Genomic DNA, 18909 nt, shown 5'->3' on the forward strand with positions numbered 1-18909 from the left:
AAAAAAAAGCAACAGCTCAAAAAAACCCACAACTGAGGGAAAGCTATTCCAGAAGGACACCTGAACTTCAAAAGTTTAAAGACATACATAAGCAGTTTCATCTAAGAAAAGAGTGTAAGAAATGTTTAAGTGACTCAGCTCTGGTATTTGTCTAAGCTACCAGCTTCGCCAGCAGTGGCTGTAGGTGGAAGCCTACCTATAAGAACAGGGCAAGTATGGTATTTCCCTTAATGACCTTCCTAGACTACCAATATTCTAGTTCAAGGGATTCTCTGAGACTGATATGACTTGTATACTGGGTAATCTTTAATACATATCTCTTCCAATTACTTATTTACACTCCTCTTGAATCCATGTACTCTGCACCCACACCATCCCTTGGCAAGGAGCACAGACTTGTACCCTGTTGCATGAGAAACAACCTCGGTTTGGGATTGAACCTAGCTCCCACTCTTTTTTTGGGTTTGGTGGCCATTAATTCTTGTAGAAAAAGTGATAGTACAGTCAGTCCTACCCACCCTTTGCATGCCAGTTATGATTTTTTAGACTTATATGATATCTGTAAACTGTATTTTTTTGAAGGTAAAGAGACCTATTCTACTTCTTCCTTGCATGGAAGATAGCTCATCCCCATGGTAATCCTTTTCGCCATTCTCAATTTTTCCCTTCTCTACTATAGAGATGAGAGCACCAGTTCTGCAGCCAGCATACTGATGTTATAATAATGTGAATAATTCCTTTCCTAATAATTTCTAATATTAATTTGCTTTTTTAATCACTGTCAATTACTGAGTTTTAAAATCATAACTGTAGGAGCTAATTCTTAAGAGGTAATGGATACATTATTATATGTTTTTGTCTAGGTGTATCAGTTAACATTGCTTTCCTTTCATAATTTTCAATCAGCCTGTAATAAGCTGCTTTTAGTTTCTTTTTAACAAGCTTCTTCATCTTTACATGGTGCTATTTCCAAAATTGAACATAACTGTGTGAAGTGCTTGGCAAGGACAGCAAATGTAAGTAAGTTATGGTACCTATTACAGCCTAATGAGTCAGGTGTAAGATTCTGGAAAAGATCCTGCACACTGCTCAGTGTAACATCCAGGGTGGCATTTTGTGAGAGTTCTTGTAAGAAAGGTACTCTCCAAGCTTCCATGGATTTATAATTGATAATAGTAATTGTAACTATGTCAAAACAGGACTAAAAGCAGATTAATTTGATACATATAGAAAATTAATTATATTTTTAGAGAAAGTATTTGGTCTTTTCAAAATCAATTTTCAAATCATCGATTTGGTAACGTCACCATTTTTCCCCCCAGTTGTTAACCTGCTCTTTTTCTCCATTAAAATTTACTTACTTTTGTAATTTCTTCCCTTCTATTTATCTTCATAAATCACAAAACATTATATTCTCATTTAGACTGTAATATAATCCTATGCACAAAGGATGATACATCTCCAGAGTTAATTGTATGAGCCCAAAATATGGTGTGATTAGATCATAGTATGCTTCAGTCCTCTTTGATAGTGTAGTCATTATGTTTTTTGGATTCAGGCCACCAAATATTAAAATAATGGTAGAAAATCAAATGAGCTTATTAAAAAAATAAAGTATCAGAGTCAATATTTAATTATTGGAGATTCCAAATATTTTGCTTCCATAGCAACTTATATCTGTAGCTCATAGACAGAGAGGTAATTTTTCCATCATAAACCACTGTATTTTTATTAATTTTTATATGCAGTGAACCTTGGTATGAAGCTTAAAGAAGAAAACTAGGAAAAATGTGGCAGAGTTATAAATGTAGTCATACTGGAACTCATTTAAGTATGTCATTATACAGCTGTATGGAGAGAGTGAATACCTCTTTAGTGCATTAGTTTTTTCAGATAGACACAGATTTGATGTAACTTTAGTTCATACTTTGGAGTACTGAAGTCATAAATGAATTATGCAGCATGTTGGTGTTGCAGAATAAATCCTTATATACCACAGCATTATTTATTTGACAAATGCTGAAAAACAGAAGTATTTGTATTTTTCAGTGATCTGTGTAGGATGTGCCTAAATCTAAGCATACAAGGCTTAAAAAAAAAACAACCCTGAAAACCTCTTAGAAAGGATTATAGTTAAGTTTTTAAGATTAAAAATAGTAACCAATACTACATGTTGGAAATGAACAATCACCAGGTGATTGGATTATTATGTTTCAAGATGTTTTTCTTTGGCTGGTATGACATGGTAACAAGCTGTGTGCATCCTCAGATCCGTTTTCTGGGGACCTAAGACAATGTAGGTTGATTTCCTGAACTGTGGGGAGTGTGTTGCTCCTGGATGTATGCATATACACAAGTGTACATGCTGCCGCTGAGGCACAGCTTTTGAATTGTCAACAACTTTTGTTGCTGTTACACATATTCAAGAAACTTTGATCGCAGTCCCTTCTGTTTCACATGCTTTGTTAGCAAATCCATCCTCAGCTGAGACATGCTTTGGCAAGTCCAAGTTCTAACAGCTTTCAATATTACAGATAATAATACACCAACAGTTCTCAGTAGTTACGGTTTCGAAGTTTTGTTACTGCACCTACGAGATTCCTTTGTCATAATTGTTCAATAAATATTTCAGGCATGACAGTTCTTTCATGAGCTCTTCAAATATACTCATCCAAATCAAATTCCCATATCTTCCTGCAGAAGTTGTCTTTCACAGAAAGATAAGTTGTTTGAGAAAAGTACCAGACTATTTAGATGGAAACTAGATGCTGTGAGAGATGTCAAATTCCCTTACAGAAAAGTAAATCCACTCTGTGCCTGCTACCGCAGGAACTGCAGTTCCAGTCTGAACTGCTATTCAGGCATCTGAAGAGCAGAATCAGAAAGGTTTATGAGGGCCAGGTCCAGTGCACTGAGAGAACAGCAGCCAATGCAATGAATGCTTTCCCGCAGAGGAAAATTTCACACCATTGCCTTATTCAGTCCAAGATCATGCTTCCAAGTGTCTTTCATGTCTCAGTTCTTAATGAACTGAAGAATTTGTTCAGCTAGTTGAAACCCAGGTGGTGCTAGGGGCAGTGGATGGAAAGAGTCAAGCACTTTTTTTCTTTTTTCCTTTATGCAGTTTCTGCTGAAAGCCAGGAAAGGTTATTACATATTAGACAATGCTTACCACAGCATGTTCATTCCTACTAGGTCTGAATATGTTATTGCAATTATAGATGGCATTGCTGATTTTAAGGAGGTTAAAAATAATAAAGTATTTCAGATGACTTATTAGTTAGTTCCCCTTCTGTAAACCTGTTCTTTTGACACTGTGCTTACTTTGGCTTGGTTAGTGTCCTCTCTAGTAGGATTTGGAAAGTTTTGGGTTATTTAGCTAAAACCAAATGATCTTTTGCCCTAATCCCTGAATTGTGACTGCAAATCCATTATGTTAAAATAGCAGTTCACACATGTTCCTTTGAACCCTTTAAAGAATAATTCAAGATAAATGAAAAAAATAAATAAATGAAAATTTATGATGCAGGATTGGAAATTGCATGACTCATTTTATTCAAAATTAGGAGATTCAGGTCATGGCTACAGGAAAGAAATCTGGTACCTACCAAAGTTCTCCGTTTTCCCCCTCATGGGCTTCTGCAGTAAAAAGTCATGGCACTTGAAGAAGAGAAGTGTGGGAAAGGGAAGGAGGAAAGCAGAAGACAGGATACAGCCCTGATCCTAGTAGAAAACGTGGTACAAACAAGACAGGGATGCACAGTATGGGCATGCCCATGTCCCTTTCATGTAAATTTCATTCTTAGAGCTGGTGAAAGGGAACATCTTTTCCTTCAGTTTTCACTGTTGAATTTAAAGTCTAGATCCAGAAGCCAGCTAAGGTCTTTTGAAGCATATTTTTCTGGAATCTTAAAACTGCTGTGGGAGTCATGTGATACAAAAGTTTCTGTGTTGAGTGGGCAGCATTTAAACATGCCAGTGTCCATGAAAGTCAACACAAATAATATATTAGATTTGTGACCCACAACCACCAAGACGAGATAAATATCCCATGACCTGCCTGATGCAGAAGCAAATGCATGTGCCTATTTTTATGCACTGTTGCCTGTTATGATTATGGTAGTAACAGCATACAGAAGGGTACAGAGAATTTCCAACACAAAAATTAAGGCAACTCCAGCCTTTTAAAAGGATGTGATCTCAAAGCCAAAGACAAGGAGACAGGCTGGACTGATGGGCCAAGGCCAGTTGTATGAGGTTCAACAAGGAGAAATACCGAGTCCTGCCCGTGGGTCACACCAGCCCCCGCAGCGCTGCGGGCTGGGGGCAGGGGGCTGGGAACTGCCTGCGGGGAAAGGGCCTGGGGGGGCTGGTTGGTGGCTGTCTGAGCGTGAGCCAGCAGTGTGCCCAGGTGGCCAAGAAGGTCAACAGCACCCTGGCTTGTACCAGGAACAGCATGGCCAGCAGGGCCAGGGCAGTGCTGGTCCCCTGCACTGGACACTGGTGAGGCCGCCCCTCGAATCCTTTGTTTGGGTTGGGCCCCTCACTGAAAGGGGGACATTGAGGTGCTGGAGCATGTCCAGAGACGGGCAACAAAGGTGGTGAAAGGTCTGGAGCACAAGTCTTCTGATGAGCAGCTCCGGGAACTGGGGTGTTTGGAGAAGAGGAGACTCAGGGGGAATCTTCTTCCTCTCTACAGCTACGTGACAGGAGGTTTTAGGCAGGTGGGGTTTGGTCTTTTCTCCAAGGTAGCTAGAAACAGGACAAGAGGAAACGGTCTCAAGTTACACCAGAGGTGGTTTAGATTGGATATTAGGAAAAATTTTATCCCTGAAAGTGTGGTCAAGCATTGAAACAGGCTGCCCAGGGAGGTGTTGGAATCAGCATCCCTGGAGTTGTATAAAAAACACATAGATGTGGCACTTAGGGACATGGTTTAGTGATGAACTTGGCAATCCTGTGTTAACGGTTGGACTTAATCTCAAAGGTCTTTTCCAGCCTTTCTATGACTCTATGAGAACAAAAACAACAAAGCACAAAATCTGTTATGAATGCCCATTTATGAACTCAATTTCCAGTTGTTACACTGGTGATTTAAGAAGGTAAATATTGTTAAAGCTGTTGGAGATATCACAGTTAAGCTCTGCACATCATGGCAATGCTATATCATTGTTTTGCTTTTTCCCTACTGCCACTTCTACAAAAAAATTGTACATAATTTTGAAAACTGCACAAAATTCTGTCTAATCTGTAGTTTTAGACTGCTGTTACCTAGCAAACACAGTAAGGAAATACTTACAATCTTTTCCCCAAAAATTGTCTTGCAGGTAAGCCAAAGGTGAAATACTGTTTTTCTAAAGTCTTAGTACCTGAAAAATAAGAGCTGTGCTCCTTAGTTGCAAAATAATCTTTTGAAAGTGTAATCTCTTTTGATGAAGAGTCTGTATGTAAGAGATTAAATGGAAAGGAGAACTGAAAAAAAAAAATAATTGAGACTATTTATAAATGGACAGATAATGAAATTTAGCATAGATGCAGATGCAGGTGGTGTTGAATTACACTTGTTTAATTTAAAGGTAACTGTTTAACACTGAAGGAACTTAGTGTCTGATATTTTTAGTGCTTAACAAAAAGTCTTCCTCCCCTTGGGCCTAAATTACTGCCATACAAGATTGTTAGACATGAGTGGATTTAAAAGCTGGTGCAAAATGTGGAGTTTGACACTGTGGGTACAGGTGCAGACTTCCTGGTAGTGCCTGGGATGAGTTCAAGGCAATGGTTTTTATCTGTTCTTTCCATCTCTTTCATGATACCTTACACAGTCCCACTCAGTGGTAGCACTGGATCCTAACTAAGCCAGCCTTGGTAGGAATTGAGCACTGACTGGCAAGGAGTTCCCCTAAGAGGATTTTAATCTCCCAGCTTGATCTGTGGAGTCTTTGTTTGTTAATTTCCTTCTGAATAAATGAATTTTTCTTTCCCTTCATTTGTGAAAAGTGAAAACTCTGTAGCTGGTTAAGAGAATACTAACAATGTGCCCTAAAGCACATACAGCTGTAAGTTTTATGGTGCCTTACTAGAAGGCTAAATATTTTTGTGGATAAAATAAATACCTGTGTGCTTATATATATTTTAAAGAAAAGCCACATTCTTTGTAATTAACAGTTTTCATTTTAGCCTGGATTACAGTCATTAGTTAACTGTGCAACTGAAAACTATATTTTATCTCTGTGATTTCATAAAAGTCACTTACATGTATTAAAAATAAGTTTATTTCATACTGAGGCATTTTTTCTTCTACTAAATTGAAAATCAGGAAATGAAGATGGGTCTGTGTCTTTTAAAAATGTAAGAAAGTAATAGAACTACTGAGAATAATTTGGAAAAATATACCTCATGAAAACATTATGCTATGGGAGTCATAACAGGTTATCTGGGAAATACAGTGGCTAGTACAGACATCCACGGTCCCCAAGACAAAAATCTAGCCAATCATTGTACCACTTATTGCCACACATTGTATAAGCACTTATGTATTAATGAGTATAAGAGATCTTGTAATCATCCACATTACACCAAGTGTAGAAAGTCTCCCATCAGTTGAGGTTGAAAATTAAACAGTTCATGCTTTTTAGCATCTGGCACAAAATAGATTTACTACTGAGAGGAAGACAGATGCTGTCAATGTTATATGTGGGCAGCGTAATATATAACGTACCTTGAAAGGAAATAAGAGGCAATGACATATGTAGAGAAGCAGAACTGGAGGTGTCTGTAGCTTGCTCTGTCATTCTCTTAACACCATATATATTCTTCATAATGTTGATACAGCAATGGGACAAACTTAGAATGTGAGAAAAAGGTTAATACCCTGCCTGAGACATTATTTGAAGTTCATGACTGGCCTGTTTTTAGGCCCCCATGTGAGATGTTCACTGGAAATAGATACAGATCATGTGTCCTTGCAAAATATAGAACATGAGGACATTTCATTTCCAAAGAATATAATTGGGACTGGGAGCAGAATCTTCTTACCTCTCACCTTTTTGCTTGTAGATTATAACTTCACAAGCACATGCTCTTAATGGGACACATTAATTAGTTAAACTTTGATTTTTTTACATTATGTATACAAATATGTACATTTGGGAATGTATAGATATGTCCATGTAAACATGTCAATATATGTGTGGGAGAGCATATATATGCATATATACACATGCTTTCAGGCATACACATGCAACGACATGTATCCAGGATATACGTGTGAGAATACTCTGTTGATATCTTTGCACAATACTAAGTACATGCATTCCATTATGTACTCCAGTATGGACTTTATGTTTCTCACTGTATATCTCAACACATACTTCCTATGCCACCAGTCTATGTTTACAATATATTACCTTAAAATTAACTATAATGAGAAGGGTTTTAAGGGCTCTCCTATGATATAAAATCAATATAGATATATTTATTTGTAAACGTAGAGATTAAGATAATTTGAAAATATTTTTGAATAAATTATAGGAACATATTTCTTACGGAAAAGAATCTCAGTCTGTATTTAATTCCAGAAGGGATTAATAGAATTATACTTAAATCCTATTAATGGCTAAATAAATTTAAAACTTTGGGCAAGCAGATGAACTGAAATTGTTGTGAAAAGGAATATTTAACTGATGTAAGCAACGTGGCACTGCCTATGCACCTGCATCCTGTGGCTGCCAGGTCTCATGCACAGATGCTAATGGCAGTTCCTGTGTGCCTTGTGTCATCAGGTCCCCTTGCTTTTAGTGCATATCTGTTCCTGGAGGGAAAGCATAAGCACAAATATTTAAGGCCTTACTTAGTGACTGAATGCATTGGGCAAGCACAGCATAATTACTAAATGTAGATGATGGAAGGCTACAGGTATCTTCCCTGGCCTCTTATGTATTATTTACACAGCCATTTCCACTCCATGCTCCCTAGAACAAAAGATTTTCAGAAAGTACAGATGCTGTGGGTGGCCTATGCATCCTTGATCTGTCAAGCGTTGAGCATGATCTAGTTCCTAGTTGTTATGTGACTCTTTGTTACTCTGATACCATGCCATTGTTAAGTGTGTCTGCCTACTGGATATTTAAAGAGCCTGATACATTTACTCTAGCTGTTATTGCTAATCCATGTTCACTAGTCTATACCTGCCAGTTTGCCAGTTTGCCTTCTCTTCATCCTCCACATGATCTGCTGTCGGGGCTGTTCTTGCTGTCACCATGCCTACTTGCACTAATCAGAATTTCTTCCAGTCTACACCTCCATGCCATTTATGCATGTCTTTCCCCTGCAGCTACCAATATTAGCCAAAATGGCATTCTCAAGTAAATGCTATTTTCAGGGCTGTCTGGCTGTTGCTCTACAAAGTTATTTCCAGAGACCTCATCTTTGTTTTCACCACCAGATGATATCTGTTCTGGAGCCAGCTCTCCATTTCTCATCCTTAAAACTGAACATTATCCTCATGTTTCACTGTAAAACTGGGCTCTAGAATCAGCACTTTCAGTATTTTTCTACTTCTGCATGCTTGCACTCTGGCACAGCGGCCTGAATGTGGGTCACAAGCTCCCTGCACTCATGTTGCAAGTAGCTACTCACAACATAACATCATTGAGCCCTTGCACCTGATCCCACTGCAGCACCCTTTTCAGTAGCCTCCTTTAGAAGGCAAATTCAAATGCTCTCATAATTAGCTTGTCCCAGTTCACACAGTAAAGCAGTGACACAGGCTGATTCAGAATTAGAAAGGGATTGTGCATCCTCCTTATCTTTCCTTTTATATACTTCTGCTATATATAGATGTGTAGATCTATAGCTGACATTGTAAATATTTTAGTACATACATACAGAGGCATTTAGGGTCCTGTTGCACATTCTTCTAAGAAATCTAGTCATTGTTATAAGAAATAAAACTTGTAATTGTTTACAAAAACTCTTTTTCTCCACTCTAAGATGCATATTATACATAGTGCAGCATTGTTTAGATTTTGTGTGTTAGGTAGTTAGGAATTTACTGTTTCTCCCATACCATAATATAGAGTAGGCCTTCATTGAATAGTTACAAGTCAAATTAGATGCAAACTAAAATGTACTTAAAAACTGTAAATATAATTTCAGTGTGGATATTTCAAGCTTAGCTAACTGGGATTTATCCAGTATAATCAGTAAGATTTAATTTAAGCTACTTAATAATTTTATAGAGAGAGGCTTTGAACCAGGCTTGTAATTCATAGTAGGAAGTAAGTGTTGACCTAGCAGTTAACAAGATAAAAGTATTTCTGATACAGAGCTCTTGGAGAGCTTTAAAATAACTCTGAACAAATCACCACTGATTTGTAAATAGCTGTTTTCCTGGTTGTTGTGACTGTGTCAGCTAAACGTACACACAGGGTGTAGGTAAAGCACATTCTCTTGAGAACTACCTCCTCACTGACTCAGTTGTTTTGGCCATTTGGGTTGAAGCCCACAGGGAACGGGAGTGGGAAGGAGGCAACAAAGAGGGTGGGGTGGGATGGCAGAAGAAATTTATTGCCTGTTGCAGAGCTCACAATAAAATCTCCATGGAACCATTCCTAGCTTGAGTTTCTGATCTTGATCAAACTACAAGTCAGAAGTAAGTCAACACAAAAATTTTTATCCAAGCCTTAGCTTATTTCTCTTAAGGTGTGTTTGGGTTTTTTCCCCCCCTGCCAGCTAGTTCTTTGCTTCAGTACATTTTTTAACCCCCAGACATCCCCCTACTAGCTTCAAACACAGATTTTTTCCTCTCTGCTTTCATCCACATGATATTCTTTTCATGGCCTTCCCTTTCTTCAGTGAGAGAAACTATTGTTCAGGCATCACATGCTGTTCTGCATTCTGGCTGACATATTTTACTCAAAAAAGGACCCAAATCAATAAATTTTACCTAATAAGTCACACAAATGTAAGTATAACTCAGGCTGCCTTTGTGAAACTCCACTGTCTCTTCCTTTTTTTCTTTCTGTCATGCACAAGTACTCTTCCTTGCAATCAGGTGAATTAAGCACTGTTCTGAGAACAGGAGCACTCATTTCAGCACCGCCCTGAAACAAAAACATTTTTTTTTCTGGCAGTGAGATGCAATCTCACTGACTTTGGTGAATGTAAGAAACACACTTCATTCAGAAAAGCTGTAAGTAGCATTTGAGCTTTTTTTATTTTTAATAATATAGTAGAAAAAAATAGTAGCTGCCACACAGATCACATACAAGGTCAACCACAGACTGATTGGTGTTAGCAAGTGGTATCACCAGTGTTTCAGTACAAATGCACAAGAATGAATACAGTTTCCAGAATCATCAGATTACCAGATAAAAGAGGTGACTGGAAGCTCCAAAGACAGTGGAAAAGCAATGCTACAGTACATACTAACCTGTGAGCAAGCAGACTAGGCAGTTTTGTAATTATTAGCAAAAACCAACTTTTTTTCTGTTTCTTAATCACTACTTTAGAAAAACATGAATTGTGCTTCATTTATTTGTGTAACAAACCTGATGACAAATTCATGCCATGCTTCCATGTATTAGCAAAAGGTTAAGGTATGGATACCAGTAGGATTTTATAAACTTCACATGTCCCAGGATTCACCTTTCTGCCACAATTTGACAATACATGTGTTAAATCTGTAGTCTTATTGGCATAATGGGATAACTTCAATATTTAAAATGTCTTTCTAAATGAAGATTTCAGCCTTAAGTGTCTCCTACCCAAGATATTTTAGTAAATACTACAGTATTAGTGAATGTAACACACAAACAGATGCACACACACAAATGGGAATGAAGATATTTGGTTATTCAGGGACAGAAAATTGAAACAGTGATTCTTAAATACATTTTCAAATTGCAGGTTTTTTATTCAGTTCATGGAAGTGAACAGTCGCTACAGCAGTTGCTGTTTTGTGCAGCACTAATTCCATATCACCTTCTATAATAAACTTGGTGTGTTTTCTAAAAGCATTCAGGAATATTGTTCAGCAGCGCTGTTCAGAAGGTAAAACCTGCAGGAAGTGGAGATTCGTCAACTGGCCCAAACTTTATGTACTTATCTGGATTATTAGGACTTCTCAGGATTTTGAAATTATAGTGTGTATCTCACAATCAGAGACTGCCTAAAAACATTGCCTGTATCACTGTTCTCATTTCGATGCCTCTCATCCTCTTCCCAGCTGGAAACGAAACTTAAGAGGCGCAGAATATTCAGAACATTAAAGAAGATAAAAGCTAAATTCCTTTTTAAAATTGCCCAGTTAAGGAATGAATGGACAGTTGAGTGAATGAAAGGGTGGATAGTTAATGTCTTTTTTCTTTCTTTTCTGTATTCTTTTGCTCTTTTATAATCTTCTAAATATAATGGAACATCCAGAGAAGAGAAGAGAAGAGAAGCATGAGATGCACAGAACTGCTCTCCCTTAAGCTCCATTAAATCAATTAACAAGCTGGGAAAAAGATGGATCTCCTTCATCAGACTGACTTTATTGGAAGTTTGGTTGAACCATCTATCCTCAAAAGGATTATCCTGTCTGCATTTGAATTTAATGCAATAATAATTCTGAAGCATAAAAAATGCATATAAGGAGTTGAATAGAAAATTCTAATCAAGTAGAGAATGATAGAAAAGTATGCAGAAGGCCAGCCAACACTTAATCAATGAAGCCAAGAAAATATAATTGGTCAAATCTATATCCCTTTAGCTTTCAAATGCATAAAAGATTTCTTTCTCTTAGGACACAGCAATATTAGCTACCATAAGCTCTCTTTAAGGCTGACTTGCCTTGAACTGAGTTGAACAGAGCTAGGCAGGAAAATAAAAATAAAACCCAAACCTGCTTCAACTCAGTCCTGATAGAATCCAACCAGGGGATTTCATCCATCATTTGGCTGGAAAACTTTTTTACGCCTGCCTTCCTTTTGCTTGCTTAAGCTTATCTCGTAGCTGGTTGGAAAAATTTGTGCATCTGGGCAACCTGGTATGCTGGAAGTCTTGGGGACCAGAGGGTTTTGAAAATGTAAATACACAGGCTGGCCACTGGTTTTCAAGGCAACTGACAGCATGTAGATTATCTTTGCCTTAGAGATCAGAGGTTTTTTCACGTTCTGTGCTTTGTCTGTAGTCAAACACATAAGCTACCTCAGACAGAGCATTCTTGGGCTTTAAAATACATAGCTGAAGGGGCTAGGCAGTGAGGTTTTGTAAAACACACACATATGCAATATCTAGCTATGTTAAGAGAATGGCAAAATATCAGAGTCCTGAAGAAAAGAAGAATTGTTTCTCAATGCAGCTCTAGACAGAAATGATGGTGTCCAAGAATTACCCTGTTTGTAAATAAAACTTAAACAGAGTGTCTATGCTAAATTTGATCAATGCAATTGAAATATGGGAAGTCATAGACAACCCATTCAAGTAGAAAAATGTGCATAATTGTTATTACTTACATGAAAACCTCTGAGCAGTTTTGTTGTTTGGTTGTTTTTTTTTTTTTTTTAGGCATACACACTGTATAGATGATTAAACAGATTGTGTCAAAGCAATTTGAACAATTTCAGGTGCACCAGAAATGAAGAATAATGCATCCTGTTGCCACATGTAGATTTTCTGGCTTTTAACAAGTTGTGAGCTAATGATGTAGTCATTCTCTCAGTAGGGTACTAATCCTAGTCCTCCTGATTGCCTGCTGTCATAAAACCTGTGAGAACTTAATATCAGTGAGATGTCTCCTTTCTGCCAAAGTTGACTGTAATTGACCAGTTGGTTAAAAAATTACAGGAAATCATGAACACATACATAATATTCTCCTTAAAACCTGGTTTAAATATATTTAGACTGCTCATACAGCCCCAAGTCCCTAAATATGATGCTTTTCCCTACAGTTCTGTCTTAATCACTTGCTCCGTACTTCTTCTATGAGTTATTTCTAAGAGGAAAAATAGCTTTCTCAATAAAGAGCTTTATTCCTTTCAGTGGCCAGGAAATTAAGGCTGATTAAGTTTCTCATCCTTGAAAGCAGAGTGTAAAGGAGGGACACTCATTTAAAAACAATGTGCAATGTGCAAAGTGATGCACTAGATTTTTACAGTAGAAAGTAGAAGTGATCTAATGAAACTAAGCTGCTTTTTGATGTAGTCATAAACAGACTTGGGTGGCCTACATGTAAGAAGGACATAGTCTGCAGGTGGAAGTAATACCTTTTATTAGCTCAGTCAGTTTAGTGAGAAAAAGAAAAGAACCTTTCAGGCATACAGATATTTCAAGAATTTTGTCTGCTTTTTTTTGTAGCACCAGCTTTTTTCCTATCAGTCTAATAGCACTGCTTCTATCTAAAAATCTCCTTGAGAAAAGGTCCTGAAAACTCTTACAGATGCCATCAGAGAAGTTGGCCACCACCATGCCCTGGGCACAGCTAGGACAGCCTTGCAGCTGCCTCTGTAATTGTGACATCTTGAGATGCATTGGAGCAGTCATCCAGAAATATTGAACCTCCGCAAAATGATAATATCTGATGCTTTAACATCAGTTTGAAAAAAAGCCAGGAACGCCAAGACGAGTAATAAAACCAGTACACTATAAATGACCATAAGCCAGTGTAATTACCTAACCAATCTCATATAAAGCAGACCATTGCACCTCTGACTTAGTACTTGTGTAACAGAGACCAATATTTGAACTAGATCAGTGCTTGCTCTGTATAGGTCTGAATCACTCTTGCTTTTAACCATTTCAGCTATACAATAGACTCCTATAGAATCCTTTCCTCAGGCTTCACTGGTATTCTCTTCATTTAGAGGTGAGACAAAATAATTATTATTTCATTTAATTAAGATATCATATTGGGCAGCATAATCTGGCTCCAGTCTGGCTCTAAAGAATTAACTCTTTTTTATCTGCAAAAAATGTCAACTTTTAATTTGGCAGTTTGTTTGTTACCTTTCTTTTTAAAAATGGAACTATTTCCTCTAGAGCTTTCTGAGTTACATAAAACAGGTTCATAATGTTTACTGTTTCTTTCTCTCCAAGATGATATTTGAAGTAATATACAAGAATGAAATTTCAGCACTGCCTGTGATAAAGACTTAGGGAAATGTGGTTTACTTGCTCTGAATGATCTCATGTTTATATAAAAGAACACTTTAAAGAAAAAGCACTTAAAAATGACACATTTCTTTCTCCCTCATTAATTTTCAACCTTTTAACGTCTTAAATAAGAAAGGTTTGTACTTTATCATAAACTTTCACAGAAAATAATCAGCAAAATTAATCCATTATTAGGATATAATGGCTGAAATTTCCACAGCAGTGTGGTTTTGTAGCTATGTTGGTACCTTCAGTAGGCAACTTAGGCTGAGCAGGTAATGTGCGTTTACACAGGTATATCCAGATATAGATTACATATTGATGTAGAAAGGTGGGCAGAAGATGGAGCTGTAAGAGGACATGAGGTTCCAAGGGTGAAAATCCTGTGACAAGGGTATGGTTTCTTGGGATTCCCAAGAGAATGTGAATTCCTTTCTTGTTGGGCTGGACTGGCTCTGCACAGAGGGGTCATGCAGGTCCGAGTTCTCCCTTCTGTCTATAACATGCTGTCCTATGATGCTATTAAGATACATTACTGATCACTTCTCTGTTTTTTATCTAGCTTCCCTTTTGTTTACTTCATCAGCTCTACTTCTCAGCTTTCACTTGAGACACCTTTTCTCCAGGTTTTGTGCTCCTGTGCTCTCACTTTTTCAGGAACTTCAGTTTCTCAATCTGTTTTTTAAAGTCAATCTTCCTGCCTTTTCCCCCTCTCTTCTAGGTCTTTGTGTTCCTTCTTTTTGTGTTCCTTTCCTCCCATTCTCTCTTTCTTAATAGTATTCCACCTAAGTCTGTTTTACTTTCTTCCTCATCATGACTGGAGTTGAACTTTCCACTCTCACAGCCTTTTTTGTGCTTCCCCACCAGCTTCTATATAATTTCCAGTCAATTTTTGCTTTCTTTACTAATTTTCCTTCTCTGCCTCCTAGGCATGCAAGACAAGCTATTCACTTTCAGAAATGGAAAACAAGCAGCTAGTCTAGTGAAAAGTCCCTGAGCAAGGCAAGACAAGTAACAGTTATTGCCATCTTTCCCACATTAGCCGAGACCACAGTAAAGTGGTTTCATACAGGATGCAGTCTGGAACTGCTCACATAGTGTCACCGTACTATGAGCACGGTGAGCAGAGAGTAACTTTCCCTTGGGAGGCAGGTGGAGGCTGAAACTTTACTGAGAAATGGAGTGTTTAGACAAGAAGAAAACAGACTTTTCCTCATCCTTCAGAAAGACAGTCAACTGGAATGTCTTTATGATATTTATTCCTTCATACAAAATATACTTGAAGGGGTACCCTGGGATTACTCCTCTTGATTTAATGACTCAGCAGCATTCACTGATCTTGAGTCCCAATGACACCTACCAGGTAGTTCACACCTTGCAGTGATATTGCTTGAGATAATTTTTGGCTTCAGGCAAACAGCACACATCTTGCATCATTTTTTTAATGTGCTTTTTACAAGCAAGACTAGTTTGTGGGTTTTTTTTAAAGCTCTGATTCTGATGTCATGTGTGTAGATAGTATCATCCCATAGTGTCACACTGGTAGCATCCATGTCTTTGCCTGCACTGGGTGGGAGTCATAGCAGTCAGCAGACTGCTCGTCCTTTCTGTAAGTAGGAATTTCCTAGTCATTACAAATCTTGGTGCTCTTTTCCTCACATCTTTTTTGGTTCCATTCCTGCCATGCATTCCTGTACCTTTCCAGTTTCATACAACCATTAAGAAGTCTGCTCTTGATCTCAGATCTGTCTCTTCCTGTGTTAATCTGGCCCATTCATGCTTAGCCATGTAGTCCATACATAATGCAGTGTTTGAGGCATACCAAAACACTCATAAGAAGAGGAAGTTATGGCAATCAGAGAGGGTGAGGCAGTGCAGTGAAAAGTGCTGTGCTGAAAGAGGATTGTTGTTCTGCTTCCATTACTTAAAACAGTTCTCAGATAAGTTGTTCTTGGTGGAATCATATCCCCACTGAATTCAACTGAGTTCAGTGATTGACTTCAAAGATGTAGCATCTTACTATTCATTCATTCTTATCTTTAACCCAATAATTCTGGTATTAAATCTTCATTAAATTATAATTATATAAAATTATATATATATATTGGTATCTCATTGGCCCTTTCCAAAGGGTAAAAAGGCTTATATAGTGTTTTTATAAGTATATAGATGTGATGCTATTGAGACCAGGATTAAAGAGAATCACTGTACTGCCCTTTGTTAAGAATCAGTGTTCATTATTGCTTAGGGACATTATTCTATTTTCACCTGGCCATTCTATAATGACACTTTCCTGCAATATTGTCAGAAGGTATCATAAGTCCATCCTAGGAGTAACACTAGAAGTAATTTTGACCTGTTTTTTCTTTCTTTATTGGAAAATAAGATATTGCTGGAGAGGTTTCATCTTCCCAGGTGCCTGGTGAGACATTTTGTTTCACATTATTTTTCCAAGTTCTACTGTCTTTGTTTTGAAAGAGTATAATTTCTTGGGGAAGGGCAGTTGTTTCTTTGCTCTTTGACCTTGCCCATGTTTCTTAATTGCCTCCATAGCCAATGGCTTCTCTTAAAAGGGAAATTCCCTCCTCCTTCACAGAAGCAAGGAGACTGATTTGAAGAACTCACTATGATTTTGTTTTTTATACCATGGAATTAGCTGAACTTCCCCATCATGTCTGCAAGCAGAATACATGGTGAGGGTGGGAGAAGGAAGGAATTTGTCTGAACTGTGGACAAGTATATCTGAGCTTGCTACTCAGAGAACTGGATGCATGGGATATATGAGATGTATGAGACAGCAGATGCATGGGAGGTTGAAAAAGCATCTTCCAGCGGGAAGACCCTTGAATGGGCCTTAGTCAAGGGGGTGAGAGCACTGGTAGGTGGGATGTCTCCTTTACATCGATCACAAAGCCTTGGATTAGTGTAAGAAATGCTAGGGATACTCCACTGACAAATTATATTTAGTTTTACAAAGCAGTTAGGTGACTGCTGATTGTATTTTTCTTTTTATTTGCTCTTTGTGCATTTATATACAGATGATTATATATGCTCTTCGTGTCATGTTCAGGTTGGTAACTCAATAGATATTTACTATCTGCCTGAGCCCCTCTCCATGTGTAATACTATTTAGTCTCAGCTCTTTAATACACTGTTAAAACTGTATGACAACTGACCATGTTAATTTTCCTAAAACAAGGTAAGGTTTGCAAGATTGAGCTTGAAACTCTTTCAGAATTCCTTCTTTTTTTTTTTATTTAAAGCAAGTAGGACATTTATAGTTATTTGGTACTAATACTTTCATGTAGATGTGCTAATGATTGGCTTTGTAAATAGAAATATTCTTGGTGGGACACACCCTTAAGTCTGTAGCAGTCTTAGGAAAATAGCAGTGATTTCTGTATATAAGGGTCTACTATATATGCATTTATTTGAAGGGCAGGAATTTATGCCTCTGTTTTTATAAAATGAATTAAATTCTGGGAAGGAAATTTTCTTGTTGGTTTCAGCTAGCCCTGCAGCTAACTGTGATGTACATTTATATTACCACTGGAGATGCTCTGGTCAAAAAGTTGTTACTGGTGTAACACAGTGCTTGTTTACTTTATCACTTAATACAGTTGCTGCAACAGCTAATCTTGTTGTCAGGAAGTGTAATTCCTATTTAATTTTTTTTCTTTCTGTCATATTTTCCCCCTTAAAATCCTAGGGAAATAACAAATAATGTGTGAAAAATTGCCAGAATAGGACATCCTTTCATGTCAGAAATACAAATCAGATGGCACTGTTGTTTCAATCACTTCACTAGAAACAGAGGAAAATGTAATTAAAAGATTAATCACAGACAGAAACACAAAAAAAGTCCAATATGAGCATAAAGATCTTCGTGAAGAAAGTAGAAAGTCTTTTTTCCAATGCCTGTCATATTGTATATTTGCTGACCATTCTTACCATTATGTTTCCTTCCCATTTAGGAGATTGTCAACTTCAACTGTCGGAAGCTGGTTGCTACAATGCCTCTTTTTGCTAATGCAGACCCAAATTTTGTGACTGCCATGCTAAGCAAATTGCGATTTGAGGTGTTCCAGCCTGGAGATTATATTATCCGAGAAGGGGCTGTGGGTAAAAAGATGTATTTCATTCAGCATGGTGTTGCTGGTGTCATCACCAAATCCAACAAGGAGCTGAAGCTGACAGATGGCTCTTACTTTGGAGGTGAGTAGGAAAAATGAATGATAACATGGAGTGAATGCACTAGAACAAAGTATGTTCAGGTATCAGACACATAGAGGCATCAGACTAAGTCTACTGAGAGTCTAGACAGTTCCAACTGCAGTGAAGAATGCATAAAATCTTTCTGAGTGAGACATTCAGCGTCTGCTTACTATTCTGATGATAGCTATTAAAGATGCAGAATGACCTTCCTGGATTTTGAAGTTATTTTGAATTAAAGGCACTGCTATTTAACAGAGGATGTTTAAATAAAAATATAACAATTTACATAGTCATTTTATACTTCTTTAAAGGTGAAATAAACAGGATTCATGTTCTTTGAAAAGGGATACAATTTTTGAGTTATAAATGTAAAGTAGTTCTCAAAAGGTAAAAATCACTGTAAGAATTACAAAATTAGGCAATGGATGAAAGACCATTATTTATATAGGATATTTTGGTATTCATGAATATTTCAATCTCTTGTTAGTGCTTTTTCACTGAATTTTAGCAGAAAACATGTTTATCCTTCCAGTATATACTATGAGAAACTGACTCCCTATC

At 37.5% G+C, this 18909-nt stretch overlaps 1 protein-coding gene across 1 annotated transcript in view; it reads left to right on the top strand.

Annotated features, from left to right (window-relative positions):
- The window catches only part of HCN1 (hyperpolarization activated cyclic nucleotide gated potassium channel 1), a 195141-nt gene that overhangs the window by 156558 nt on the left and 19674 nt on the right, over positions 1-18909 (top strand). The window contains exon 6 of the mRNA XM_056325802.1: positions 18108-18348. Coding sequence (XP_056181777.1) covers positions 18108-18348 — 241 coding nt within the window. The remainder of the gene's footprint in view (positions 1-18107; positions 18349-18909) is intronic.

This window comes from Falco biarmicus, chromosome Z, assembly GCF_023638135.1.
Source record: "Falco biarmicus isolate bFalBia1 chromosome Z, bFalBia1.pri, whole genome shotgun sequence".
Classification (NCBI taxonomy): Eukaryota; Metazoa; Chordata; class Aves; order Falconiformes; family Falconidae; genus Falco; species Falco biarmicus.